At 56.0% G+C, this 25,701-nt stretch overlaps 2 protein-coding genes across 10 annotated transcripts in view; one reads left to right on the top strand and one right to left on the bottom strand.

Annotated features, from left to right (window-relative positions):
* The first annotated feature begins 307 nt into the window (after positions 1–307).
* On the top strand, positions 308–11,720 carry AGPAT2 (1-acylglycerol-3-phosphate O-acyltransferase 2). The gene is made up of 6 exons (XM_085325417.1): positions 308–491; positions 5,123–5,256; positions 5,833–6,008; positions 6,218–6,313; positions 8,139–8,211; positions 9,313–11,720. Exons 1-6 carry the CDS (start codon positions 361–363, stop codon positions 9,462–9,464), a joined length of 762 nt encoding a protein of 253 aa, XP_085181543.1. The 5' UTR covers positions 308–360; the 3' UTR covers positions 9,465–11,720.
* A 313-nt stretch (positions 11,721–12,033) lies between these two features.
* The window catches only part of EGFL7 (EGF like domain multiple 7), a 20,257-nt gene continuing 6,589 nt past the window's right edge, over positions 12,034–25,701 (bottom strand). For 8 of the 9 annotated variants that reach the window (XM_085325407.1, XM_085325410.1, XM_085325414.1 and 5 more), the window contains 8 exons: positions 21,848–22,048; positions 20,112–20,234; positions 19,884–19,996; positions 18,959–19,054; positions 17,412–17,582; positions 16,468–16,532; positions 15,993–16,155; positions 12,034–13,049 (listed from right to left, as the gene is read on the bottom strand). In XM_085325407.1, coding sequence (XP_085181533.1) covers positions 13,027–13,049; positions 15,993–16,155; positions 16,468–16,532; positions 17,412–17,582; positions 18,959–19,054; positions 19,884–19,996; positions 20,112–20,234; positions 21,848–21,990 — 897 coding nt within the window. In that variant the 5' untranslated portion in view covers positions 21,991–22,048 and the 3' untranslated portion in view covers positions 12,034–13,026. Of the gene's footprint in view, positions 13,050–15,183; positions 15,215–15,992; positions 16,156–16,467; positions 16,533–17,411; positions 17,583–18,958; positions 19,055–19,883; positions 19,997–20,111; positions 20,235–21,847; positions 22,049–25,701 lie in introns of all 9 variants that reach the window. The other variant, XM_085325416.1, reaches the window with a different exon arrangement.

The following is a 25,701-nucleotide window of genomic DNA, read 5'->3' as shown; positions in this document are numbered from 1 at the left end:
GCCATGAGGGGACACCACGCCATGAGGGGACACCGTGCCGTGAGGGACCACGAAGGCCCCCGTGCCGTGAGGGGACCCAAAGACCAAGGGGCCCTCGGGGCCCCCCGCGCGGCGCCATGAGGGTTCCCGGCCCCTCCGCTGTCCCCGGCCGGGCGGCGGCAGAAGGAGGAGGAGGAGGAGGAGGAGGCGGCAGCGGAGGGGAGGGGAGGGGAGGAGGCCGCACCGCCCACATAAGGCGGGGACAGCGCAGGCCGCTCCCTCGCGGCGGCGGCGGCGGCGGCGGCGGCAGGGCCCGGGCTGCGCGTGTGGCGGCGCTGGCTGCTGTGGGGCGCGGCGCTGCTGCTGGGGCTCCACGTCCTCATGGAGCTCAGCCCCGCCGTCAACTTCGCCGTGCGCATCGGCTTCTACTACCTGCTGTTCGCCGTGGGCTCGGCGCTCACGGCGCCCGTCTGCGTCCTCGTCAACGGCGGCCGCACCGTGAAGAACATGAGGCGAGTGCCGGGGCCTTCCCGCCCCGCGGCCGGGGCTCCCGGCGGGAAGGAGGAGGCCGAGGCAGGGTTGGGAGAGCGGCTCGGAGGCCGGGAGGGAGCTCCCGCCCGGAGGAGAGCGGCGGCCGGCCGCGGGGCTGGGAGCCGCCGAGGCGCTTCGGCGGCACGTGGCGGCCCTAGGAGCTCCCGCTCGGCCTGGCGCGAGCTCCCGGAGGGAAGGGAGCAGCCTCCTTGCGCTGGGGCCGACCTCCGGCACGGCGAGCTGGGCGGCGGCTCTCCCCATCGTGCCACCTGGAAGCCTCCGATCCCGAAACAGATATGAGGTGGGAAGCGATGAAAGATTTAACATCGGAGGCGAGCGGAGCGCTAACCCGGCAGATCGGTTTCGGGTGTGCATCGGGTGCCAGGAGGCCTCCCGCCCGGAGAAGCGGCCAAGCGTCTCCTTACGCGTGCCTCGGGAATAGCGGTGCCTCGGGGGAGGCTACACGGTTGAGGGGTTTTTCCCTCCAGAAACGGAGGCTGTGCGCGGAGAGCCGTCTGGTGACGGGCGGCCGCGCCTGCCCGGAGACGCGAGGGCTGTCGCGAGCGGCGCCGGGCAGGCGCGGAGCTGCCTGAGCCCCGCTGGTGCTGCGGCCTTGCTGCCTGGCTCCCTCGAGAAGCTGCCCCGAGGGCATCGAGCCCTGGTGACCAGGGAACGTGTGGAGCCGAGCGGCTCCTGCGTTATGTGAAGGCAAAGGAGCATTTTTAAAGCAGGATTAGCACTTCTGCTCCAGGTGGCATAGGAGGACTTGGGCTCCCGGTGGCTGCAGGCCCTGCTGCGAGCCTTGCTTCATTCTTCTGCAGTCAGCTTTTTACGTACTGTAAGAGTCTTTTTATCCAGATTAAATAATAACAGTAGGGAGAATCTCCTGGGGGGAAAGGAGGGAGCCTTAGTAAATGCTTTTGATTCAAAGATTGGACCGAGGCTCAGTCAGTGGAGCTGAACTTTGATCGTTTCATCAGTATGATGCAGCTTTAGCGTATGAGTTTCTGGGTGGAGCAAGCACAGTGCTGAAGAGGAAGTGTGGTGCAGAGCGCAGGCCTTGTAACCATGTGGGTGTCTGCCCTGGCCTCGGGAGTCGATGGTCTGAGGTCTGCTCTCATAGTGCGTCTGCAGACACGAGAAGTACCAGTTTGTTTTGGGGTCTCTCATCTAGCTCTGCCTTGATCCCCTTGAGCTGCTCCAGAGCAACTTTCCAATACTAGTGCTCCTCCCAGAAATCAACAACCAGCTTTGCAACCAAGAGAGTCTGCAGTGTCAGTTATGCAGGCACTCCTTTTTCCCAAAACTTTCCAAGTCTTCTGTAAACTTAGAAATGAACTCTGGGAACAAGAGCTCCTTGCAGTGGATAATTCTCATGTTGAAACTCGGAGCTGAATTTTGGCCAGAACCACAATTTTCCTGTAACTTAAACACATCATTTCCGTCTGCTGGCAATGGCTGATGATTGCTGTTGTGTATCCTAGCTCCTGGGAGGTCCCTGACTGAGGTGCTGTAGTTGAGCTCTTTATTCCTACCACATCCCAGACTGTTTGTCCAGGCTCAGGGAAGGGGTTGGAGCAGAGCATATGCTGGTGAACAGACAGCAGTAACAGCTTCACTGACCAGTCCAGAACACCCTGTCCTTGCAGTGCTTCTGACTGCCAAGCTGGTGTGACTTGGAAGAGGTTGCCCTCAGTGTCTGAGAGATGGCTCTGTTTGAGTGGGAAAACCTCCTGTGAGAGTTGCCAGTCTAGTGAGCAGCCCGCATTAACCCTTCAAAATGGGAGTAACCTGAAGGCTTCTGTCACAGCCTGGAGCAGAACATATGAAATGGGCTGCTGAATTTCAGACTAAAGTTAGTACAGATACACTGAAAAGGCACCTTCCCTCTGTTTCCACTCATTCCTCGTGTCTGGTGATAAGGTCGTCAGATTTAAAGCTCTCTATAGCTGTGACTGCACTGAGTCAGGATCATTCCTATTAGCAGTGAAGCTGCTTGGCAGCTGGAGGAGAGCAGGGTCCATCTTCTTAACCCTGTGGTTGGATAACGTAGCCAGCGCAGCAGGGCTACCGGTTGCCCAGTTCTTGCTCACTTGTGAGCTCTGCCTCTTTGCCTTTATCAGCTACTCAGACCACATCTTGTGCAAGGAAATGCTCACTCCTTACTCGCAGGGGGAAGTTGGATGTTTTGCTCTTGAGTAATGTGTAACTAGCCTCTCCCAGCAGCTTCAGAGCAGTGTGACTTCCAGAGTAATGACCTCTTTTTTGGTTGGCAGTCAGAAGGGAGGAGAAGTGGGATTTAGGTCAGTCTGGCGTGGCATCTACCATGACCTCATCAGTTCATGTCACCATGGCTTTTTTAACCTGTCCACTCATACTTTACCTGGGTTGGACTCCCGTAACCCCTACTATGGCCTGTAGTGCTCTGGAATGTGGCAGCCTGTGCGCTTCCCCGTGTCCTTTCCCTGGGTGCGGCTGTAACCTTTGCAGCAGCTCTGAATGCTGAGGGACTGATAGCAGCAGTGTCACTCAGCTGTGTTACCTGCGGGCACTGGCCTGGCCTGAACTTGTGTCAAAGCCAGCACCCAGGCAGTCTGGGTGGAGGGGATATTCCCCAGTGCAATGAAACCTCACTGCAGGTAGGAGTGAGCTGGGGCAAGTCACCTTGGCAGAAGCAGTTAAGGAACTGATGGCAGGGATGGGGATACTCTGCACAGCTTGCCAGAAAGGGGTGTCTGCTGAGCAGGCCAGCAAAGAGCATTCCCCAGTGATCTCTCGGGTATGTAGCTGTGTCCCTGGTTCTGGTGGGGGCAGACTGGGATAGGGACCTTTCTCTGCTTCTCTCAGTTCCCTTGGAAGTAGTAAACATGGGGGTCGAAAGCCTGCTCTAATACTGCTGAGTCGCTTGCCTTACCTTCCTCTCCTTACAGCTGAGAGGAAAGCTGCCCCCAGGGATGCTGCAGGGCAGATTGCCCCATGGATGTTTCCTGACCCTGAAGGGGAACAGGGCGTGGGAGCTCCTGCTCTTCTGCCCAGCTAGGATGAGAAGCACTGTCAGGCAAACACTTTTTTTTCCAGCTCTTGCCTCCTACTCTAGGTGACAGATGCTTTCTGGGCTGATGGTGCTGTGTAGCCCTCCATCAGGACACTGTGATAGAGAAGAAGCTGAAACTGTCCCTCAGTGCCCTTCTGTGGGAGCAAAGCTCTGTCCCCCTCTCTGGCAGGGAGAAGATGAGCCTCTGAGGCAGAGCATCAGATGCTTGCTGGAGGGCAGGTCACCTCCCAGGAGCTGTCAGTCTGCTTTAGAGGAGGACAGAGCTTGTGTCTGTTCCTGGGAGGCTTTGTTCATGTGCAAGTTCCTCAGCATCCTGTCCTGGCAAGTGTTGCTCCTATGCCCAAAATAGTCCCTGTGTGCTGCTAGCTTCTAGCTTGTCCTTTGGCCCAGTTGGAGGATCCCCAGATTTCCTCTGTGGGTGGCATAAATGGACCCTGCTTCTTAGGCTGGTGGGGTCTCTGCCGGCAAGCCTGGGCTGGGGGTGCTCAGCAAGGGCATTGAAACCTGCTTGATGTGTTTGCATGGGGGAGGAACCTGGGAGTGTTGTGAACAGACCTGCAGTTCCACTCACAGGCCAAAGCTCTTGGCTTGAAGGTGAATTTGCCCAGGATACATTACCCCCTCTGCCAAGCTGTGCGAGGAGCATCCCCTCTGATCACGACATGCATCTCTCCTTTGTATAGGGAAGTAGTTCTCACCTCTGGTGCTTTCATTCTCGTTTCTTAGACTCCCCTGGGTTAACAACACTCTGTTTCTTAGCATTGTTAAGTGGCATCTTCTGGCATTGCAAGGAGCAGAATTAACATAGCTCTCCCTGGATGAAGGGTTTGTAGCCTAAAAAGCACATGCTGGAGAGCAGCAGCTGATGAAAGATCTGTTTGAACAGCATGCAAGGCTTCTGACTGCAGCGGGGAAGCTTTGTTAGTCCTGGACTAGACTTACAGTCACAGCACAAAGGGAAACAACAGCACCAAACCAGATGGATAGGACTAGTACCAGGAGAAATGATCCCCAATCCAGCAATATCTCCCTCTGGGGCTTTGAAGGGCTTTCAGTTTGCCCTCTGTTCACAGGGCTCTTGCAGCTGGACTAGGCCAGACTTGCATCTTTGGAAGAGCCCGTGGTGGAGAACACCATTTTCTTGGGAATGGCAACACTAGCTGACCTGCTTGGCACTGTGTCCAGATAGGTTTGTCTCAGGGTGAGTGGGGCAACGGTGTTGCTGCAGCCAGGTCATTGGATGATACTGTCAGCTTGTAGGAAGCATATACCATCGAATCTGACTCTCCTGGCCTCAAAATTAAAACTAACTTTCCCCAGGATCCTGGTAACATTCCCATACAGGGACAGGATAGGGCTTGGCACACAACTAAAGCACCTGGAGCATGTGGGACCAGCCATGATTGGATGTGGACACCTGGGTGAACCTGGCAGATAAGACTGAGGGCCCCTTTCTGAGGGCTCCTTTCTGCCTTTCATGCACCTGGCGCTGTGCGCGGTGTCCAGCCCCATTGTGTTCTTGCTCTGCTGCTGTCTAATTGCTCTTCTCTTCTGCAGAATCATCAAAGCTGTGGTCAAGACTTTCAAGTATTTCTTTGGCCTGAGGTTTGAGGTGAAGGGATTGGAGAACTTCAAGGTGGAAGGCCCTGCTATCATTGTGTCCAACCACCAGAGCATCCTCGATATGATGGGTGAGGAGCTGGTTGGAGGGAGAGAAGTCCTGTTTGTGATGTGTGCAGGATTTCCCTGGTGAAGTTGCTGTCCTTCCCTGACCAGTCTGTACTGTAGATCCAGCCCGTCCAGCTTTCTTTATTGACGCTTCTTAACAGGAAGGGTTTTCTGTACACCTGGAGCTCTCACCCACATGTTCTGCCCCAAGTGCCAATCTTCTGGTACTTCTCAGCACCCCTTCACAGCCTTGACTTCCTGGCAGCTTGGGTGGCCTAGCCCCATGTTGGTGTGCTGGCAGCTAGGCCAGGGGGGTGGCCCAGCAGGGCACTCCGGGGCTGAAGAGTGAGTTGGCTTCCAGTGCATTGCACAGCCTGTGCCCACAGCCATATTCAGCCTTTCCAGAGCCCAGACCCTAGTGCAGTTACCTACTGCTGTACGTGCCAAATCTCCTTCTGCTCTATGCTGGCAATAGCAGAAGCCAGTGGAGAAATGAAGCACTGGCCTCTCCCCCTGGCAATGTGTCTGTTGTCCTTCCATGAGCGGGTGCTCACAGCTGGTGGGTGGCTGCTGGGTCTCACCCTCTGCCCTCATGCTAGGGCTGATGGAGATCCTGCCCGATGACTGTGTCCAGGTGGGCAAGAAGGAGCTGATGTACGCTGGCACTGTGGGGCTCATCATCTACCTAGGCGGCGTCATCTTCATCAACAGAAAGAGTACCAGCAGTGCCAAGATGGTGATGGCTGAAGTGGCCAAGACCATGGCAGCTGACAATGTGAGTATGGTCGTGGCCCTTGGCAGGGTGACCCATGTCTGGGTGGGGTCCTCCCGGGGTGCTGCAGGAGAGTGCAGCGCTCCTGCTGCTGGCTCCCCTGGAGTTGTGGCTACCTGTGGCTCTTGACAAGGCCAGCCAGTGATTCAGCCAGCAGGAAGGGAGCCCTGCAAGTGGCCTGCTGAAGCAGTGCTTTATCTCCCCGTGCACAGGTGAAAGTGTGGGTATACCCGGAGGGCACGAGGAACTGCACTGGAGACTTGCTGCCATTCAAGAAAGGAGCATTTCACCTTGCTGTACAGGCACAGGTAATGGGGCTTGGCGCCTGCACAGGGCCATAGGTCCTGACAGTTTTTTGTCAGGGTGTTGCAGACTGGTCATGCAATAGTCTGCTCAGTCTGTTTGCTTTCAAGTGGAAGCATGTGGCTTTCACTCCTTGGCTTAGGTGTCATGAGCACTTCCCAGCTGGAGCAAAGAGCCTCCTTCAAGGCCCCCTACAGCTCTAGAGCCAGGTCTGCGTTGGCTTTGCAGGCAGCTGTTCAGCCTGTTAACGTGGCAGTGCCATGTCTTGTACCCCATTCCTGGGAGCACAGCTGCAATACAGAGCTTGCTTCTAGCAGACAGCGTGGCAAGCACTGCGCTTCGAGCTTATTCCGGGGATTCCCAGAAGCTGTTGTGTTGTATCTCAGTCCCCCAGGTTACAATACCAGTGTTGACTTGGGACTGTTAATGCTAGTGCTCTAGTGCTACATCTGGGCTTGTGCTTTGTGGAATCAGCTGCTCCTTTCCAGACAGCCATATGGCACTGCTGTATATTGTCTTAAATGCCTTCTCTCTCCAAAGTGACAAGATCAGTGAGCAGTTAATGGAAGAGCAAACAGCTCCTTGGCCTTTCTACTGGCAGTGCTGAAGATGAAGCTGTCAATGCTCCTAAAGGAGCAGTGAGTGGTGCTTGATGGGGCAGAGCTCTGGGCTTGTGCTGCCATGGGATGCTGAATGCCTGCCCATGCCTCTGGGGATGGGGATTGCTGCCTAGCTGGGACTAGGTGGGCAGTTAGGGGGTGTGAGTGGGCCTGGCAGCAAGCAGCTCCATGCTATGCTTTGGCATCTTCAAGGCTGTGACAGCAAGCAGCTAGGTGGAAAGCTGACTCTAGACCCTAGGAGAGGGGCTGAGCGAAACTGCCTGGGAATTTCCCAGTGGCAGGTCAGAGGAGGGGACTGCTCTGGAGCACCTGTCATGGGACATGCTGCTGTCCCACCCAGTAAAGCCAACTGATGATGGGGGAAGCCTGAGCTGGCTGCCCTGCAGGAGGAGGGCCCTGGCAGGACAGGCTGGAAGGGCCTGCTGGGGGCACATGTGCCTTGCCTTCCAGTGCATGTTCTGCCTCTATTCTCTGCAGGCCTGGGAGGAAACTGGCCTCCCTAAAGGAGGCCCTGTTAGAAGCGACTGTGGGAAAGGGAATACAGGCCAGCTCTCTTGCTGGTTTCGGCTGGCCAAGCCCAGGATGTAGCCTGTGCTGTATCATCCCTGTTCCTGCTAGAGGTGACACAACCAAGGCTGCTGGAAGGAAAGAACAACAGTGGAAACAGTACCCACCTTTGCTTATGCTGCCAGTGAGTCACTGACTGTGGGTCAGGTCTTTGTTATCAGTCTAAAATAACACAGCTCTGTGCCTGCCCTCCTGGCCATGCCTCTGCCTGTCTGAGGCTTCTCTGGGAACAATTGTCTGCAACTGGTGACTTCCTTTCTTAGGAGCTGAAGCAATACCAGCAGGCCTGGCTGTGTGTGTGCTTGTAAAATACAGTGAGGCTTGTTAAAACAAGGATCCTCCAGTGGGTGCAGCCTAGGAACTACTGGCCTGAGAGGAAAAGCCCTGAGGTCAAGAGAACCTTGAGTTGCTGGGGAGTGATTTAGCTTTCCCTTGACTCTGGACTACCCCAGCCTTAGGCTGTAGACCACACTGTGGGTCTTGTTTGTGGGGCTGTGCATGCAGCTGAGAGCTGAGTCAGGTCGGCTCTGCTGCCTGGAACTTGCTGCTCAGCTCTGGCCTGCCCAGGGTTTCCCTCTGCAGGGCTGAGATGCTGTGGAGGTGCAAGTACAAGTAACTCTTCTTTCTTCTCTTCCTTTCTGAGGTCCCAGTGATCCCTGTGGTGTATTCCTCCTTCACCACCTTCTATAACCCGAAGAAGAATCTCTTCACATCAGGTACCAAAGACACGGAGGGTCTCTGTGGCCACTTGGGGGCAGAGTTGATGCCATATCTGTGTGGGGAGCCAGGAGAGAGGCAGTGCTGGGGTAAACAGGAGGAGTCTGTCTGGGAGATATGTGGAGCGCTTGTATCAAAACACCTAGCACCAAAGCACAGGCTGGGCTAGCTCAGGAAGGAGTGTAATTAAATATGCCAAGGGATGCTTTTTGTTTAAATCTGGGCACCACCTCTCCCACACAACTGTCACCACCCAAGTTGTGTGGTGGAGGTAACCCTTCTCTAGGAGCAGGGAAGGAGCGGTGGTGTTCCTCCAGCTGTGGGGAGAGCATCCGGATCAGCCCAGTCCCTGTTCATGATGGCAGAGATCAGGCATGCTGGAAGGAGCAAGTGTGCTGTAGCTCTTGACCTTCAAAAACAAGGACCTCTCTTCAAGCACTCCAAGGGAGTTTGGTAGCATCTTATCTCTAAAGCTCAGAAGTCTGTTAATGTAAGTGCTAGGCTAGCTTTCCGCCAGCTTGGGGTGTAACTTCTGCTCCCTTGGCAGGCTCCTAGTGCTAGTGAGTTTGGCTTCTAGGTGCTTCCCTCATTTAGGAGACCTTATTTAGGGGGGGGCAGTTTCTCCCTCTGTCTGCTCCCTGCCTGGCTCACTGGAGACAGCCAAAGGTAGGAGGTCTAGGGGGAAGCAGGTGGGGAGGAGATGCCTGGTGCAGGCTGTGCACGGCAGGACCCTGGAGCTGAGTGGGGCTGAGGATCTGCAGCCCAGTGCTCCCACCTGTTCTCTTGGCAGGCAGTTGAGGGCAGAGCAGTGATCCCAGCCTTGGAAAGGGGCACACTTTGGCTAGGTTGTTTGGAAGAACACGCATGGTGCGAGGTGAGGTGGGGTTCTGGGGAGCTGCTCTGGCAGGAATGCTGGGTTTCAAGGATCCTCTTAAGAGAAGAGCTTCTCTGAAGTCCTGGAAGCTCCACTTATCCCTTGCTATGGAGCAGCTCCCTTAGGAGGAGACCTCTTGCTGATCTGAGTGCTTGGGAGACCAGGAAAGGGCAGAGAACAGCTCCTGGGGTGTGTGGATTTCTCACAGGCCTTCTCTGTTTACCAGGAAAAATCAAGGTTGAGGTTCTGCCACCAATTGAGACCAAAGGTCTGACATCAGATGACGTCTCAGACCTCACGGACAGATGCTTTCGTATCATGAGAGAGACCCTTTTCAGGTTGTCAGGCCGCCCAGCCGAAGTAAAGGAATCTTCCTAGATGCTTCTCCAGTGGTGTCACCATGTGGTGGTGGCTGAAGGGACCTGTCTGTTGCCAAATACCAAAGGGACTTCTCTTCCTCTGCAGTGACTTTTAACTCTGGGGACCGCACTGTCTGGCACGCACGGGGTGCCAAGGCAGTGCTGAGCATCCCCACTGAGTGGATTTCTCTTGGGGTTCATTATCTTGCAATGAAATGTCTCCTTTTTTTCTGAGTTTCTCAGGCATCGAACTTGTGCTACCAAAGGGCTCAATGACCAGAGGTGAGTTCCCACAGCTCAGATAGCTGGGGTAGACCAGGGACAGAAACCTAGCTGACAGCTGGGCTTTGCCTCGTGTGAGCATGTCCCCAGGCCCATGTTCTTGCAGGCTCAGTTAGGTGGTGGCCTGGCCTCTAATAGTCCTAGATGGAAAACTGCAGGGCAGCAATTCTGGTCTGCACAGCCCTGACGCTGCTTGCACAGGGCGGAGAATTGGCTGAAGATACGAACGTCTTTGACAGTGCTGCTCTCAAGTGGCATGCCAGCAGGGTGGTGGCATTCAGGGGCGCCAGGCCTGAGCTGTGGTTCTGCCAGTGGAACACTTGTTTGCCGGGAGTGTGGTGTCCTCCCCTGGCTGGATCTAGTGCATGGCAGAGCTCAAGGGCCATCTCTAGGGAAGGGCCTTCCTTCCTTGAGAAACTTCCTTAGGTTACAGCAGTGTCTTGTGCTGGAGTTATGCACTGTGCAGGCACTCTTAAGTAAAGTCTTTGCCTTTGGAAGAAGGAATCTAGTGCTGATAACTTCTTCAGGGTCAGCAGGGCTGGGAAGGGGAGTGTGTGGGGCCGGTTAGCCTTATAGTGTCTCTTAGGGCTGGACTTCTTTGTCTGTGCAAGTGCACTGCCAGCTGAGGGGTGCAGTAGCAGAGGGAAGCAGCAGCCTGACCAAGCCAGCACATGTAGTTTTGGAAGAACTTAGCCAGATGCTGTCCAGTCTTGCCAGAAACCATCTTCTGAATGAAATACCAGACTTGCATTTCTGGCATTCAGAGCCACCAGCTCGATAAGGCTGGCACAAACGCAGGCACTTGTGCCTCTGCCTGTGGGAGGCACTCTGTGAGTGACACTCAGCAAGTGAGCTGGTCTGTGTTGGGTCTTGGGTGAACCCGTCCTCGCTGCATGCAAGGACTTGTTCACAGCATAGTTCAGGGAGATGTGGTAGCACGTGTCTGGCTCAGTGCTTCCTCAATGTTGGTAAACAGTGCTGCATACCTGCTGCTGGCGTGTTTGGCCTCATTAGAGTAGGTGCCTTGGTGCCTATGGTACCTGTTACTTGTGCTGCAAAGGGCTCTGTTGCACTCATCTTACCGCTTGTTATGGTCAGCAGTGGCCGAAAGATGGTGCCTCTCCCATGCATCTTTGTGCTGATGTAGTGGAGCTCCTGGTCTGCACATCTTAAAATTCCTGAGGAGCCACAGGCACTGTGGGTTGTATGGTTTCAGTGAAGGAGCTCAGGTAAGAGTTGCCCTTGACTCAGTTGCCTGTGCTTTGAGGTGACAGGCTAACAAGGGTCCTGGATGCCTCACTGGGAGCTGCAAAAGTGCTGATGCCTTCTGCAAAGGAGCAGGGGTAGACCAAGCCCATGCTTCCAGGCTGTAATCTCTACCTCTAACTGGGGTGCCTCCCCCTAACCTGGGGAGTGCTCTTGTAGGGAGTGCTACCTTGAGACAAGCCTTACGTGGGCCTCCAAGGCTGTTTGTCTTTTGCAGCCTGTCTCTGGTTGGCATTTTGAAGGGAAATATGTCCTTGACTGGAAAAGGCGTTGTGTGCCCCAGCAGCTCTTGCAGAACCAGAAGGCCTCAGGGGAGAGAGCCCTCAGGCTGAGCAGGGCTATAGCTCAGAGCTGTATAGTCTCAGGGTTCAAACGGGGCAAGGGATGGGTCTGTGTGCGGCGGGGGGGGGGGGACTGAAAACAAACCAGCACTTTGAAAAGTAGCAGACAAATGACTGTATCGTGGAGGCAAAAACCCATGAAGGTCCAGAGGGTGCCCCTTGCCTCCTGGCTATGGGGGGTGGGGGACACGAGCGACTGGGGAAAGCTGAGTGTTGTGGCCAAAGATCTGTCCGCTGTGCAACTCCTGTAGCATCTGTCCCCAGGACGAGGGAGCAGTGCCCCGGGGTGCAGTTGTCTGCTGTTCACTTTTAATTGGGTTGATAAAAATGTATTTGCTTTTTTTAAAGTACACCTTTGGTTATTTAAATAAAGGAAACTCCTGGTCTTGTTGTGGGGATTGGGAGCTGGGAGAGTAGAGCTGTTGTGGGAATAAAAATGGTGCTGGCCCTTCATATCCTGTAGGGGTGGGCTTGGTAATCCAAAGGGAAGGCATGTCCTCGTCCCCACCTTGTGTCCCACAGGCGGAAGGGTTGTGCTTTTTGCACCCCATCCTCACATCCTCCTGCAGGAGGAAGGCAGGGGCCTGCAAGGGCCTGTCCCAGGGGCAATGTCCTGCCCTTGGTGGACAAGAGCCTGTGTCAAAGCAGGACCCTGCTGTAAGCTCTATCCCAGCCACTAACGAGCCTGTAGCCTAGATGTGCGCAGCAGGAGGCTTTATTTTAGTACGACCTCGGCAGCCCTGGGGCGCCTACGTGGCACGCTCCTCCCGCCCTTCTGGACAGCGTTGTACCAGCCTGGCCGTGTCTGCCCCGCTGCCCCCGTACCCTTGGGCGCGAGCAAGCAGTGCTGCTCCGGCATGTGCTCTGGGGGGGGAGACCAGCTCATCTCCCCGACAGCCCGTGCTTGTGCCGCTGTAAACGAGCGAGCCTGCAGGCCCTGATGCCTCGGCGGGTGCACCGCAGAGCGCTGCCCGCAGCCTGCTCTTTGGCTCACCCTGGGGGCACTGCCGGGCGGTGCAGGCGTGCCCGGGCCCACGCTGTGCTGCGGGCTCCAGTGTTGCAGGGAAAGGTTTTTCTGTAAAAGCAAATAAAAGATGCGCTGCCCCTCAGGCCCTCTAAGGCATAAAAGCACCGTGCTGGTTACTGCTCTGCAGCCCTGAGGGCTGGTGCGGAGGAGTGCAAGTGTGAGATCAGCGGCAGCCACCCTGCTGAGAAGCCACAAGGCACCAGCCTGTCACCAGCCCTCGCTGCGAGGGGCCCCCATGCAGGGAGGCTTGTCGTGGAGAGCAGGCCAGAGGCTGCAGAGCTGGGCACCCAGTCCCCTGTGCCCAGTCAGCACAACACTTGTGCAGAGACCAGTTACACCCACCACTCCAGGGGCTTTGCGTAGAGCCGCTCTTCCTGGCACAGCTGGACAGGCACAGCTATTGGCACGAGGTAAGGCTTTTATTCTCTGCTGCTCCAGCAGAATGGGGTGAGATGCCAAGGGTTAGAAGTCCAGTTTGGAAGTAGCTGCACGATCTTCGATAAGGTGAGTTTGAAGAGGAAAAGATGGAGATACTGATGGGAAACCAGCTTTCTCCTGTTACCCTGTGTCTTCCCGTGCATGATGTGACTTCGCTCCCAGCCTTGGGCTGGCTGGGGAGATAGGTACAGATGCACTCTGCTTGCCCCAGTTCCTCAGACATTTGGCTAGAGTTCATTCTTGCAGGAACCTGGAAAGTTGTTTAAAAAAAAAAAAAAAAAGATACAATAAAGTTTTTAGCTTGGGTTCGGTGTGGTAGCAGCAAGTGGCTTTGTAACTAATGCAAGTCTCTCGTCCCACTGCTTGGAAGGAGGAGGTGGTGGCGGAGGAGGGTTGGGAAGGGCCAACACAGCATCTGTCATGGTTAGGCTGTTTTCAAACAACTTTCTGCTGTGACCTGTCCACCTGTACTGAGACCAACCCACCACTACCAGCTTATATTGCCGAGCTACAGACTACAGCCTGTTACAGGCTGCATCCATCAAGTTATAGCCTGTCGGGGTACGTGCAGCCAAACCCCGCACCTGGACACCGCTATCCGAGCCAGCAACAAGCACAGAAGAGCGGGGCTCAGCCTGCTGGCTGTAACCGCCTGCCCCTCTTCCAGTATGTGCTAAATAATGTTGCCTCTTTCCCCCAGGACAGATGAGGTTGGCTTGTACTCTGTAAGTGCCACCCACTTTTGCTGGCTCCCCCGTCCCAAAGGCGCAGGGTGGCTCTGCCCTGCCGTGCTGGAGTGCGTCGCTCCAGCGTGCCGTGGTGCTTGCCAGCCCTGGGGTGGGGTGGGGGCCTGTGCAGGGCATCTCACGAGGGTGCTGAGCCAGTGACAACACCGCTGGCTGGCCCATGCCAGGAGGCCGGGACCAGGCTGTCGCAGCTGCGGGACGCGGCGGGTCAGCGCTACGGGGCAATGATTGGAAGCAGGCCCTGCCGGTCTCCAAACCCAGCAGAGCCTCGTCTGGAGCAAACTGGAGCCTGGCGGCGGTTTAGGGGCTCACTAGGCCCGCGCTGAGCCAGCGTTTGCTGAGCAGCCAAATGCAGTCTGTCTGTCTGCTAACTGGAAGCAAGCATTACAGCCCAGCAGCGACATAGTCTGTGCTGAGCAGGGGTAATTCAGACTTAGAAGGGCAAAAATTGTTATGATTTAAAGAGCTTAGACCTTGCATTTTTGCTGGTGGGTTAAGGAAAATGAAATGTTGTTTTTGTTTTTGTTTTGTTTTTCCAGCCCTTACATACATCCCCACTGAGCAGATAAATGCAGGGTGGAGTTGTACCTTAGCATTAAGTTGTGAAATGCTTTCCAAGGCACAGAGCAGGGACAGCTCTGCAACTGGTCCTCCGTTCAGTGCCTGGCTTGAGAGCAACCTCCTTGCGGTTGTGGTTTGTGGCTGTGATCAAAAACCCCATCAGAGCAACTGTTTTTTTCTGCTGGGGACCACGATGGGCGAGAAAGCCCAAGGGGCTGTGCCAGGCCCCTGTTTTGCCTGGAAGCAACGAGGCCTTGGGACGTGTGAGCGAGCAGGGGAGCGCAGCTGCTCCTCCATGCACATCTCCATGGGATGCCCCGCAAAGCCTGGAGTATGAAACACCAGTCTCATGTCCTCCAGGGACTTTCAAGAACGTGAGAGGGACAAAAGCACGCTTTACTTGCGGGAGGAGGCTTGGCAGAAGCTCATTTCAGGACTTAGGAGTCATCCCTTGGAGTAAATCCATGTTACCATGTGATGCTGCTCACATTCCTCAATGCTGTCACTAATAATAGGTATAGAGTAGTGCTAGGAAACTTGCTCTGCTGGGACACTTGGTTCTGATAATTACCCTTTTCTGAGACTTTTTTTAAGTGTCAATTTGCAGCCTCTTAGTCTTTGAAGAGATCCTGAAGGTTTCCCTTACACATAAGCCATTGCCACAAGCAGCACGAGCCGGGACTGCGTGCGCCCTGAATCGTAGTTCCCCCTTAGCCTTCCCAAGCCGGCTGTGGTTAACGCCAGGCTGCTGCTGCCGCACACCAGCTCTGGAGCCAGCCAAGCAATGGTGAGTTTCCAGACTTTGACTGGAATCAGTTAATGGGAAAACTAGATTTTTGGCAGCAAAGCTGCATATCAAAGCGCTCATCTGGTTTATGCCCTACTATGAGTCAAAGTGCAGGGCTTCAGCAAGAGCTTTGCGCAACCTTCCTCGTGGACCTGGGTGAACTTAAAACCTGCTAAGTGGCTAGGCTGAGCGTCCAGCGCTACAGCAGCCTCCCTGCGCCGCTGTGCGGCACGGAGCCCGCCGGGCAGACCGCCACCGTGTTCAATCACTTCACACGCGGCAGCGCTCACCAGGAGCTCTTGTTCAAAGCTGCTCAGTCTGCTACTTGGAAAAAAAAAAGAAGAAGAAAAGAAAAAAGAAAAAACACCCTCTCCATCGGGCTGCATGGCAAAGGACTAGTGCGTAGACTTCAAAAAGAAACGTGCCTAAAGACTTCCCAGGCTCGTAAATCTGCCAACTTCGGCACGCTCTCTAAACTTTTCTGATTGGCTTTCTTGGGCTGTTAATTTCCTAACAAACAGTTACAGCCTCTTTTTTTTTTTTTTTTTTTTTTTGCATTTCATCCTGGAATAAGTTTTAACGCTCTAGCAAGGGAACACAGCCGGCGAGCGTGCATGACGCTGAGGGTGCCCGTTGTGAGCCATGGCCTGCCGCAGAGGCTCATACTGGGCTCCCTCTGCCTCTGCCCCAGAGCTATGTGTGTTTCCACGTGCCTAAATTTTGGCTGCTACAAGGGCAATCAGACGGTGCAGCCATAGAAGCAGCTCTGAAATGAAGCTAATGGGCTGCTTGTGTTCATCTTTTATTAATTACAGGCTGCTGAGTTTGAAGGGAGATACAGATTAATAGTGGCACGCATGTTACTGATCTAGCTGGCCTGCATCTGCTCACCGTGGCCAGCCTTCCCAGCTCTGCTCTGCGAGGCCAAGGGTTAGACAAATTCTGCTTTAGACAAATAGCCCACAAGTGGCCAGAGGAGCAAAGCAATACCACTGAGGTCTGCGGGTGGGTTAGCGGTGCTCGGCTCGGCCAGGCTGCGTGGGGAGAAGGGGAGATGCATGGAGCGTAGTGCTAAAACCTCCCTTTTCCGGGCACTTACACGTCTCCAGCCGCTCCTCCAGGAAGGAGATCTGCTCGCTCAGGGAGTCGATTCTGTCCAGTTGTTGGAGGGAGTGGGAGAGCCGGCTGATGGGGTCTGCGCCCACGTCATCTGGCGCAGATGGCATGAGGTTATGGAAGGGGGCCAGCACCAACTGGAGCTTCTGCAGAGGGGCAAGAAGAGGTGTGAGCCCATCCTTCACAGCCCACCCAGCGGGCTTCAGCATGTCACCTGCCTGGGTGCAGCCCGTCCGGGGCAGTGTGCACGCAGGCCCGCATGCTCGCAGGCGCTTGAGCATGTTCACAGGGCCACTGGGCCGGGAGAGCTGCTCGGCAGGCCGGGATCACTGCTAGCACGAGGCCAGTGTATAGAGCAGGGCAGAGGGAAACCCATGGCCGTGCATGCCCCTACGCTGCCGTGGGGGCCTGCGGAACGGCAGTGGGAGGAAAGGCAGCAACATCTGCTGACAGCTCACCTGCTCCAGTGCTTCCACCCTGTTCTTCAAGTCTTTCATTTCTTCCTTCATTTCACTGGATGGACCTGAAAAAATAAGCGAGAACAAGCCAGTTAGTAAAAACTCATTGCCAAAAAAAAGTGGCGGGTGGCAGTGAGGACCCAGCTTCTACCGGCAGTGATCCCTGCAGGACTGAGCAGAGCAGCGAGGACACGTCCCACCCCCAGCCCACCGGTGCCAGCCCCTGGAGCACGACTGCCACAAGCACATGCAGCTGGAGCCGCAGCTCGCGGCTGCCTCTCCTCCTTGCTGGAGTACCTGGAACAACGCGCGGGAGTTTTTCAGGCAGTGAAGGGCAACGGGGGATGCTGCTCACAGCACGCGCTTCTGGCAAAGCCCAGCCTTTGCACCTGCGTTGTCAGGCAGTTCGTTAGCACCGGCTCTGCCTTGTCCTACATGTCCTTGTCCCATGGGGAGCACGAAGAATAAAGGCAGACGGCTCACAGGGCACGTGCAGGCGGGTGCCCTGTCCGCCCAGGCGCTTCCCGCGTGATGCCGGTGCTGGCCACAGCGCATTATTACTCACGGTACGAGTTTGAAGTGTCACAGCGCGTACCAAAAGTAATAATGGGCCGTCACCAGCGGCGCCCGCCGCTCCTCGCGGCTCCGGACGTGCTCTGCAGGAACGACGACGACGACAGCGAGGACCGCCGCGGCTCCCACGCGGCCAGGCCCTGCTGCCCTCGCAGAGGGAGCAGCGGCCGGATTTGTGCACAGGGGAGGTTGCTTGGAGGGGTGGAGGGACTCCTGGGTCACTGGGAATAAAGCTGAGGGGCTCTGGCTGCTGCCTCCTTGCCCGTCACTTGCTGGTGCTGCTCCAGCACCCTGTGGTGCCAAGTGTTCACCCCGGCCCTCACCAAAGGCCCCGAGCAGGCCGGGCTGCACGGCAGCAGCGAACAGGTTACCTTCCGGGCTGGCGACGCCTGGCTCTGGTTTGGGGGCCAGCGCCGCAGGCTGGCACGCTTTGGCGTCGGCGGCGAGGCTGAAGCCGGCGCGGCAGGCGCAGTGGTAGCTCCCGGCCGTGTTGATGCAGAGCTGGCTGCAGCCGTGGCCCCGGCGGGCGCACTCATCCACGTCTGAAACCACAGGCACGAGTTTAGGGAGGTGCCGCGGTGCTTGCACGGGGCGAGGGCTGCAGAGGCGTCAGCCACGCAACCAGGAAGCCTCTGTCCCCCGCCAGAGCCACGCTCTGATGGCAGCACAGTCGTGATGGGCAGCACGGCAAGAGCCCAGGCCACGAGCCTCAGCCCTTACTAGCATCAGTGCAGCTCTGGGAGCTCAGCGATGCTGAGTCCTTGGCAGGGTGTGAGCACAAGACCCACCAGCCCTTGGGACAGGCTTTACTCAAGCACCCGCCGCGCCGCTGAGCTGGCCAGCACGGGCTCCACGCTCCCCTCAGCTCTGTGCGCCCCGCAGAAGGAAACTTGGGGTGACCAGGGTGGATCTCGGGCCTCCCTCCCTCTGCCCTCTGTCCCCAAATCAGAAGAATCAGAAGCAAAATTTGTGGTCAGAAATGTCCAAATTCTGGCCGGGGCAGCCAACGTCCCCGGAGTGGGTGTTCCCAGGCAGCCCCGCGCCGTGGCTCGCAGCGCTTGGCTCTCATCCTGGATTTACGGCCGGGGTTTTGCTTCCAGCCCAGCCGTGGCGAGGAGCTATCAAGCCTTTCAAGTGTGTATAAAACCCAGTAACCTCTCCTCACACGGGGGAGTTATTAAAGCTGTTCCCACAAAGCAAAATGAGCAGAACTGCTTCCCACGCCCGGGAGAAGCTGTTCTAGGCAGTGGGAAAATCCTTTCCCCTCCCCGTGCTGGAGCCGGAGCTGTCAGCAACGGGCTCAGCCCTGCCTTGCCCAGCGTGGGTCAATGTCACGCACTCACCCTCCGCGTTGCGGGTGGAAGTGGTTTGCAGCGTGCCCGTGCTCTGAGGTCTGCAGAGCGCTGCTGCCCTCCACGCTGCCCGACTTCCCTCTGCTCTGACGATCAGCATCCAGCCTGCTCTCACGCCGCTAACGAACTTAGGGCCTGGAAGCCTCCAGGTTTCCCCCCCCCCACACCTCCAAATATTTTTGGTTCACACATTTAGTCTCTGCAGTTATTGGGCATCTTGGCTTGCAGTGAGAGACCACAGAGCATTTGGGACGCTGCAAATAACCAGCTCACGGGCCAGTCTTGCGAGCACAACACTGCTCAGCGCCAGGCCTTTTGCCGGCTGCCCAGCCTGGCAGCGCGCACCGTCGGCTTACGTGCCTCAGTGTCGCCAGCGTTGTCGGAGAGCAAATGCGACCAGTGGGCCTGAGCTTAGGGCCAGGAGCAGTGGAGCTGCCAAAGGGAGCAGCAAGTTTCACTAATACCTGAGCATCCCACCCCTTCCGCTGCTTCGAGACTGACAGGCTGGACCGTTCGGCATCACCGCCCTGTGGCAATAGAGAGGCAGAGAGAAGTGCAGCCAGTACCTGTCTCACAGGTTGGCCCCGTCCACGCCGGCGGGCAGGCGCATCTGTTGGGGAAGGCGCAGCTCCCACCGTTCTGGCACGGCACCCAGCAGAGAGCTGTGAGACCAGAGACAAGAGCACAGCGTCACCGAGGCAGGCACTGGGGTCCTGAGCTCTCCCCCCACTGTGGATGTGCGCAAAAAACACAGACAAAACTACACATCGCAGCCCAGGATGCTGCGTACCACGCCGGGAGCTAAGAGCGCGCAGGCAGCACTGGGCGGCTGCGCGGCTCCGACAACCCCAGGGTGCGCAGGGCGCACTGGAGGGGGACGGGCGGGCCGGGGTTTTGCAGCACGCCAAGAGGACGAGGCATCCACAGCCAGCCCAGGGCGGCAGGCAGGCCGGCAAGCAGCCGATGCCACGCTCCATGCTTAGCTGGGGAGGGACTGGATGCTGATGTGTTCTGCATTTATTTTGTGTTGTGTATCACAGTTTTCTTCTAAAAGCACCTTTCTTCCATCACTGCTGATTTATACAGAAAGAACTTACTCACTTCATTTATCTGCTGGTAACTATAAAGTTAATAAGCTATCCCAAAGGGAAAAGGCATGCGATGCTGTGGAGAAAGGCCAGAAATTAATCAGAAATTGTACTACATTTGCTTGCACTACTGAGTGCTGAAAATGTAAATGCTTTCCTACAGGGAGAACCAGACTGACAGGCAGAGTGCAGATAAATAAGAGCGCTGCCGGGTACCATCCAGACGGTGCTAGGTTCCCCTGCTAAAGCCCGCATGGCAGCAGGCGCCAGCTGGGGTCTTAGAGGCCCCCAGGGACCGATGTTTAAAAAACCCCAAACAAGCGGGGTGCTCGTTTCTCAGTGAAACCCAGCTGTAACAGCAGGGGAAGGGCTGAGCGCCGCCGCTGCACGCCGGCCGCGTTACCTTTGTTGCAGCTGAGCGCGTGGCCGCTAGCTCGGCTCCAGCCGGGACAGCACGAGGCCGCGGGCTGGGGCACTTGTCTGTACGCCTGCCGGTAGGCGACCTTGTAGATGGTCCTGCAATGCAAAGACGGGGCTGAGCGCGGTGCCAGAGTGTCCGGGGAGGGCCCGCCTCGGGCCTCGCTTGCGGTGCAGCCTGCCAGAGGCAGGCACTGCCGGCAGCCCTACTCACCTGTAGGTGCTGCAGAGCCGCTGCCCCTGGCACGTGGTGAGGTAGGGCTGGTAGACGGGCTGCACGTGGGACTCCGGCACGGCGGCCAGCCGGCTCCGCGGCTCCGTGGCGCAGACTCGACGGCTAAGCAGAGGGAAGCGGGTCAGACCCGAGGAAACAACCGGCTGCATCACTCGCAACTCCAAAGGACCTGCGCCGGTCTACACCCACCGAGAGGAGCCCGAGTGACCCAGGAGGTTACTTCAGGCTGTTACAGGGCAGTGACACGCTGCCATCCCTGGTAACTGCATGGCATTTTCCCAACCTCTGCTCAAAGGCGCAGACAACACCTCCTCGTACACTCACCCCCGCACAGCTCCTCCGGCTCAGAACATTAGGGGCATCTATTCAATGCAGATCCCCTTCCATTCATCCTCCCCCTTCTCCTAAAATCATTTTCTTTTTAGGTACATTCTTCCCTTCTGAGACTTCTGCATCCCTGAAACTGATGTCCCTGTGGCCACCAAAAAATTCATGAGTTCACAGAAAGGGTCACGCCCATAGCAACAAGGCAGAGCCCAGAGCAGATTTTTCCCTCTTTTTTCCCTAAGATAACTGAGATCCGGTCAAAAACTTTCCCAGGGTTAACAGCCAAAGTGGTCTTTCCTAAAGATTCTTTTTTCCACATTTTCCAGTCCAAGCCATTCAGTCCCACTTAGGAACTTGTCTGTTCGTCTCAGCTTCCCAGTCCAATTAGAAACTATAATAAAAAGGCTGGGAATTAATGTGGACATCAGATGGCTTCCATTAACTCCAGAAAAGTCCCCTCAGCCTCATTGATTAATGGTATGGAAGATGCAATTTATAAACGGCAATTGTTTGCTTTGTGAATTCTATAATGAAGTCATAACTGCAGAGTATGTGTACGAGAGAGGAATTCAGCCCATCAGCTTAGTCATGACCAGAATGCAATAGGTTTAATGCTGGCGGAGAGTGTTTTGCTGTAAAACCAAATGGAGTAGAAAACAGGAGCTGAATCGGAGGGGCAGGGGGTGAGCAAGAGTTCCTTTCGGCTGGGGAGGAACCGGAGCACTGAGCTCTGGGGCCTCCTTTTACCTAGCAGAAAGTCAAGACGGGGCTAATTCAGACCAGGATCAGGGCGCTGTGTCAGACCTCTTCGCAGCAAAGGGACGGGGAATTGCTGGGGCTGCCACTCCCAGGCTTGCGCGTGGGCGCACGGGCTGTGTCCCCGCAGCAGCCCCAGGAGCACGGGGCACGGCAGGCCCACAGCCCCGGCCCGGGCAGCTCCCCAGAGCTCGGAGGCTGCAGCCTCCTCCGAGGGTTCATTTGCAAGGCCCGACAGCAAGACTGTGCGCACGTTTCTGCGCAGGGCTGTGCTTGAAAGGGACAACAGTAACTCATGAATAATCCGAGGGCTGTTTAGCTTTTGACTCTCCACGACACAAAGCTCAGAGCATCTGTGTGTCCCCTGAATGGAGCTAAGCAGCGCCCAGGCATTTTGTCCAAAAGGATTTCTCACTTCAGCGACACTAGCAAAGGCCTGCTGAGACCCAGCCGCCCCGGAAGGGCTCTGCAGAGCCTTTCCCACCTCATCAGCAGGCCAGCAGGCAGCCCATCGGTGCACAGCTGGCTGGCTGAGCTCAGCTTGTGCTGTCGCCGGGACAGAACAAGCTTCGCTGTGACTTGCAGACGGGCTCAGCAGGGGCCTGTGAGATGCAGAGAGAAAGGAGGCTTACCCTGCCGGGGCAAAACCGCCTGTGCCGATCACACCGAGGATGAAGACAAGTCCTGCGAGGAGGCAGCCGACTCGGTGCATCTCTTGGCCTCTCCCGTGCCGCTCTCTCCGTTGTGCGCTGGGCCGTGCGGCACCAATGAGCATCACCCTCCGATGGGAAGCGCCTGCTCCTACTGCATGTCTCGCTCGTCAGCGGGGCACCCTGGAACCGAGAGAACGACCGCGTGAGCATGCAGCGTCCATCCCCAGCCGACGACAGCTGATGGAGCCATGGGGACAGGGCAGGATGGGAGCTGGACACGGCCATCGCCAAGTGAAGCCCTCGCGAGGCAGGTCCTCCTCCTGGCACACGCCGGCTCTGCTCGCCTCGGAGCAGCGGTGCGGCAGTGATTTTTACCCTGGAGGAAGGCCTGGCGCTGTGTGCGAGGCACTCTCACCAGTGCAGGGCTGCGTGTCCAGCCTCTCCGGCTGCACAGGAGGAACCTGAACCATTAGGAAATTTGTGGCCAACTCCGCACAGCAAGGCCGAAACAACGGTCTGTGATTTCTTAATCCATACAGCATTGTAAAGCTGCATTTTCCCACCACACAACATACTGAAATCTGATCTTCTTTTCTTTAAAATGCAAAGGTTCTTGCCAGAAAAAAAAGTGCTTTAAAGGCCATATGCACAGTGTGTAGAGTTAAGTACTAACTGAGCTGGAAATAAAGAGGCTTTGATTTTCTAACACAGGACAAATATGAAACAGGGCTGAAGAAGGTCAATAACAATATCTAATTTAAACAACATCTAATTTAAACAAAACAGTTGGCCTCCGGATGGCAGCAGTTAAAGGAGGAAGAAATAAAGAAACCCACCTTAAATATATGACAATCAAAAAAAGAATCAGTCTTTCTGATTAAGCCTTGAGAAAGGCATTGCTTTCCTGGGATGCACACAATAAGAAACATTCCTCAGAAACTAGAAATGCAGTGAGCTATCTAGAAGTTAAAAAAAAAACCCGAAACAAATCAAAACAAGGGACATGGGGTGGAAATGGACTGAGTGTTGGTTGGTCCCAACACTGCTTGGGGACAATTCCTAACTCAGAGCCAAGTCGCTGGGTTAACTGGCATAACCGTCTCCGCGCAGAGGAGGAAGCGGTGGCACAGAGGGGCGCAGGCCCCCAACGGCCTCTGCCAGCGGCGCCTGGGCTCCGCGGGAGCTGCCGAGCCCGTCGGCTAGGGCTGACTGCAGAGCGGGAGATAAACCCAGGCGCCTTGTGGCTGGTGAGCACCGTACCCTCCCAGCGAAGCGCTGAACCTGCAGGCAGGTTGTGAGATTTCCTGGTCCCAGCTGATTCTAACTCACGGCACGGCATGCAAGCTGGCGGCCCCGCGGCACGAGCCCCGCGCCTGCGGCTGCAGCGACAGCAGCGTACCCACGCGAACACTGCCACAGCACGCAAAGGCTAACGCCTTCCCACCCCTTGATAGCAAACATCTTGACTTTTCCCCATGCATGTTTGCACGCAATGATATTGCAGGGAAAAGGGCTACTGAGACGAAGGGCTGGCTAGCAGCCTGTTCCCCTCCGCGCTGGGCAGGCTGCCTGGCGACTCACTACAGTCGATAAGCAGCACACACGACTGCCTGGCTGTGCAACAAGGCGGCTGCATCTTGCAGTAAACTGACTGCATCTCTATTGAACATAATCAGGGCCTCAGTCGGTCGCTGAATTCAGTGGTGCTGCGGAAGCCAAGGATCCAGCTCTGGAAGCACAGAAAGGGATGGCAGTGCAGCCATCCTACAGCTCTGCTCGCTATTCCTCTGGATCCATGCCGCAGCAGGGAGCCGCACGGGCCTGAGCCCCACTTCACTTCCATAGCAGCCCAGTTTTGAGGCTGTAAAGAGGATTCCAGTGATATAAAACCTCTAGACTCCCATTCTCCTCCTTTCTCTCCAAACATAGCAATACATTTCATCTTCTAATGATTAACAGGTGGTATTTCCACCATCATGAAATCAAATCTTGGTTCATCTGTAGGAAAGTTTTTTAAAAAAGTAATGAAAGAGTCTTCTTTCTCCTCAGTCTTTCTGGAGGTACCCCAGGGATGCTAGCATACAGTCAGGGATGTACTAACTCCCTACTGCTCAGTCCGCTTTCTCCAGGGCTATAACAGGACACGTATTTTCTTTACAATCCTAGATCTGCATACTTGCGGTACTTCTTCAGAAGTCTGCAAGTCAAACTCTGCCAAACGTCTCAGTCCTCCCACAAAACTCCTGCAACTGCCATGGGAACTCTCCCTGCAGAGAAGGCAAGAAATGCACGGTGTAAGTCTGAAAAATAGATATGTTGCTTACTTCTTTTTGAAATTGAGCGGCATCGCCTACCTAAAGTAGTCAGAACATCTCTCTGAGTCTCAAAATTGTGCTTCATAGCAGAAAATTTGTTTCAAAAGTGAAAAGATAGACTTGTGTTTGTAATGAGTTTATGAAAATCATCATCTTTAAGGCTGCAGAAGATCCAACCTGTTGCCACTGTCTCTTGAATACTCTTTTCTAAAGCACCTAATTTAAGAAAAAACTTTCCATGCTTAAAAAAAGAAAGAAGAAAAAAAGAATAGCGTGTTTTGCACTGTCTATAGTCTATAGTTTCTCATACTCATACAGTGAGGTGAAGCCCAGTCTGGCAATGTGAAGCTATATAGGTGCATCTAAGCTTCTGCTGTTTTAGCGGGCAGCAAAGTCCCCTCAGCCGGCCATGTGCTCCTGCGATTTCCCTCTCCCCGCCAGCCCAAAACTTTCCTGCAGGGCTTCTAAGACTGCCCTTGCCTAACCTGCAGCAGGAAGCAATGGGAAAATGCAAGCAGTACTGCATGCAAGCAGTGCTTTTTCTAGCTCTGCCCACAAAACTGAAGCTAAAACTCCACAGGATGCCAGTGGTGGGAACTGGGGTCTATTTCCAAAGCTGTGCAGCAGAGTCCAGTCCTTCCAGAGGATGCAATTACCCTCACACTAAAGTGACAGCACTTCCTCGAGCAGCATGGCCTGGTCCTGAATATGAAACCACTTCTCCGAACCTCGTACTGGACCCGTTCCTGTGCCCTTAGTACCAAACCCTCCAGGAGAGGGTCCCTGCACCATCAGCAGGAGGCAGAGGGGTTTTCCTCTCCCTGTTCTCTGCACAGGCTGGGATGCCCTACGGAGCACAGGCGCAGGGATGCGGGCACCAAGGAGCACTGTGCAGAAATGCAGGCTCCATGGCAGAGATGCTGGCACTGTGGAGCAGGTATGCAGCACCGCAGAGCAGGGCACAGGGCACCACGGAGCAGGGCGCAGGGATGCGGCTGCCACGCAGCAGGACACAGGCACTGCACAGCAGCGCTGCAGGTACCGTGGAGCAGGGTGCAGAGCTGCAGGCACTGTGAAGCAGGGCAAAGACCCGCAGGCACTGCAGACCAGGGTGCAGGGCGCTGAGAAGTGGGGCACAGGGACAAGGGCACTGCGGAACGGGGCGCAGGGAAGTGGGCACTGCACAGCAGGCTGCAGGGTACTGCAGATCAGGGTGCCAGGACATGGGCACAGCGGGGCAGGATGTGGGCACAGAGGAGCAGGGTGCAGATCAGGGTGCAGGGACACAGGCACAGCGGAGCAGGGTGCCGGGACATGGGCAGAGCAGAGCAGGATGTGAGCACAGAGGAGCGGGGTGTGGGCACAGAGGAGCAGGGTGCAGATCAGGGTGCAGGGACACGGGCGCAGCAGAGCGGGGTGCACGGTGCAGATCAGGGCGCCGGGACACGGGCACGGCGGCGCGGGGATGCTGACCCCGGCCCGCAGCAGCCCGAGCGCGGCTCCCGGCGCTGCGCGGCC

The sequence above is a fragment of the Rhea americana genome, unplaced genomic scaffold (assembly GCF_003343005.1).
Source record: "Rhea americana isolate MKP2758 unplaced genomic scaffold, rheAme1 scaffold_97, whole genome shotgun sequence".
In the NCBI taxonomy this organism is placed as follows: Eukaryota; Metazoa; Chordata; class Aves; order Rheiformes; family Rheidae; genus Rhea; species Rhea americana.
Note: the sequence above shows the minus strand (reverse complement) of the source record. Positions and strands in the feature narration are given on the sequence as shown.

Excerpts from the sequence above, each read along its gene's own strand:
- AGPAT2 (XM_085325417.1), top strand. The coding sequence starts at position 361 with ATGGAGCTCAGCCCCGCCGTCAACTTCGCCGTGCGCATCGGCTTCTAC. Across the intron at positions 492-5,122 it reads CGCACCGTGAAGAACATGAG|AATCATCAAAGCTGTGGTCA; the intron begins GCGAGTGCCGGG and ends TCTCTTCTGCAG. Across the intron at positions 6,009-6,217 it reads AGACCATGGCAGCTGACAAT|GTGAAAGTGTGGGTATACCC; the intron begins GTGAGTATGGTC and ends CCCCGTGCACAG.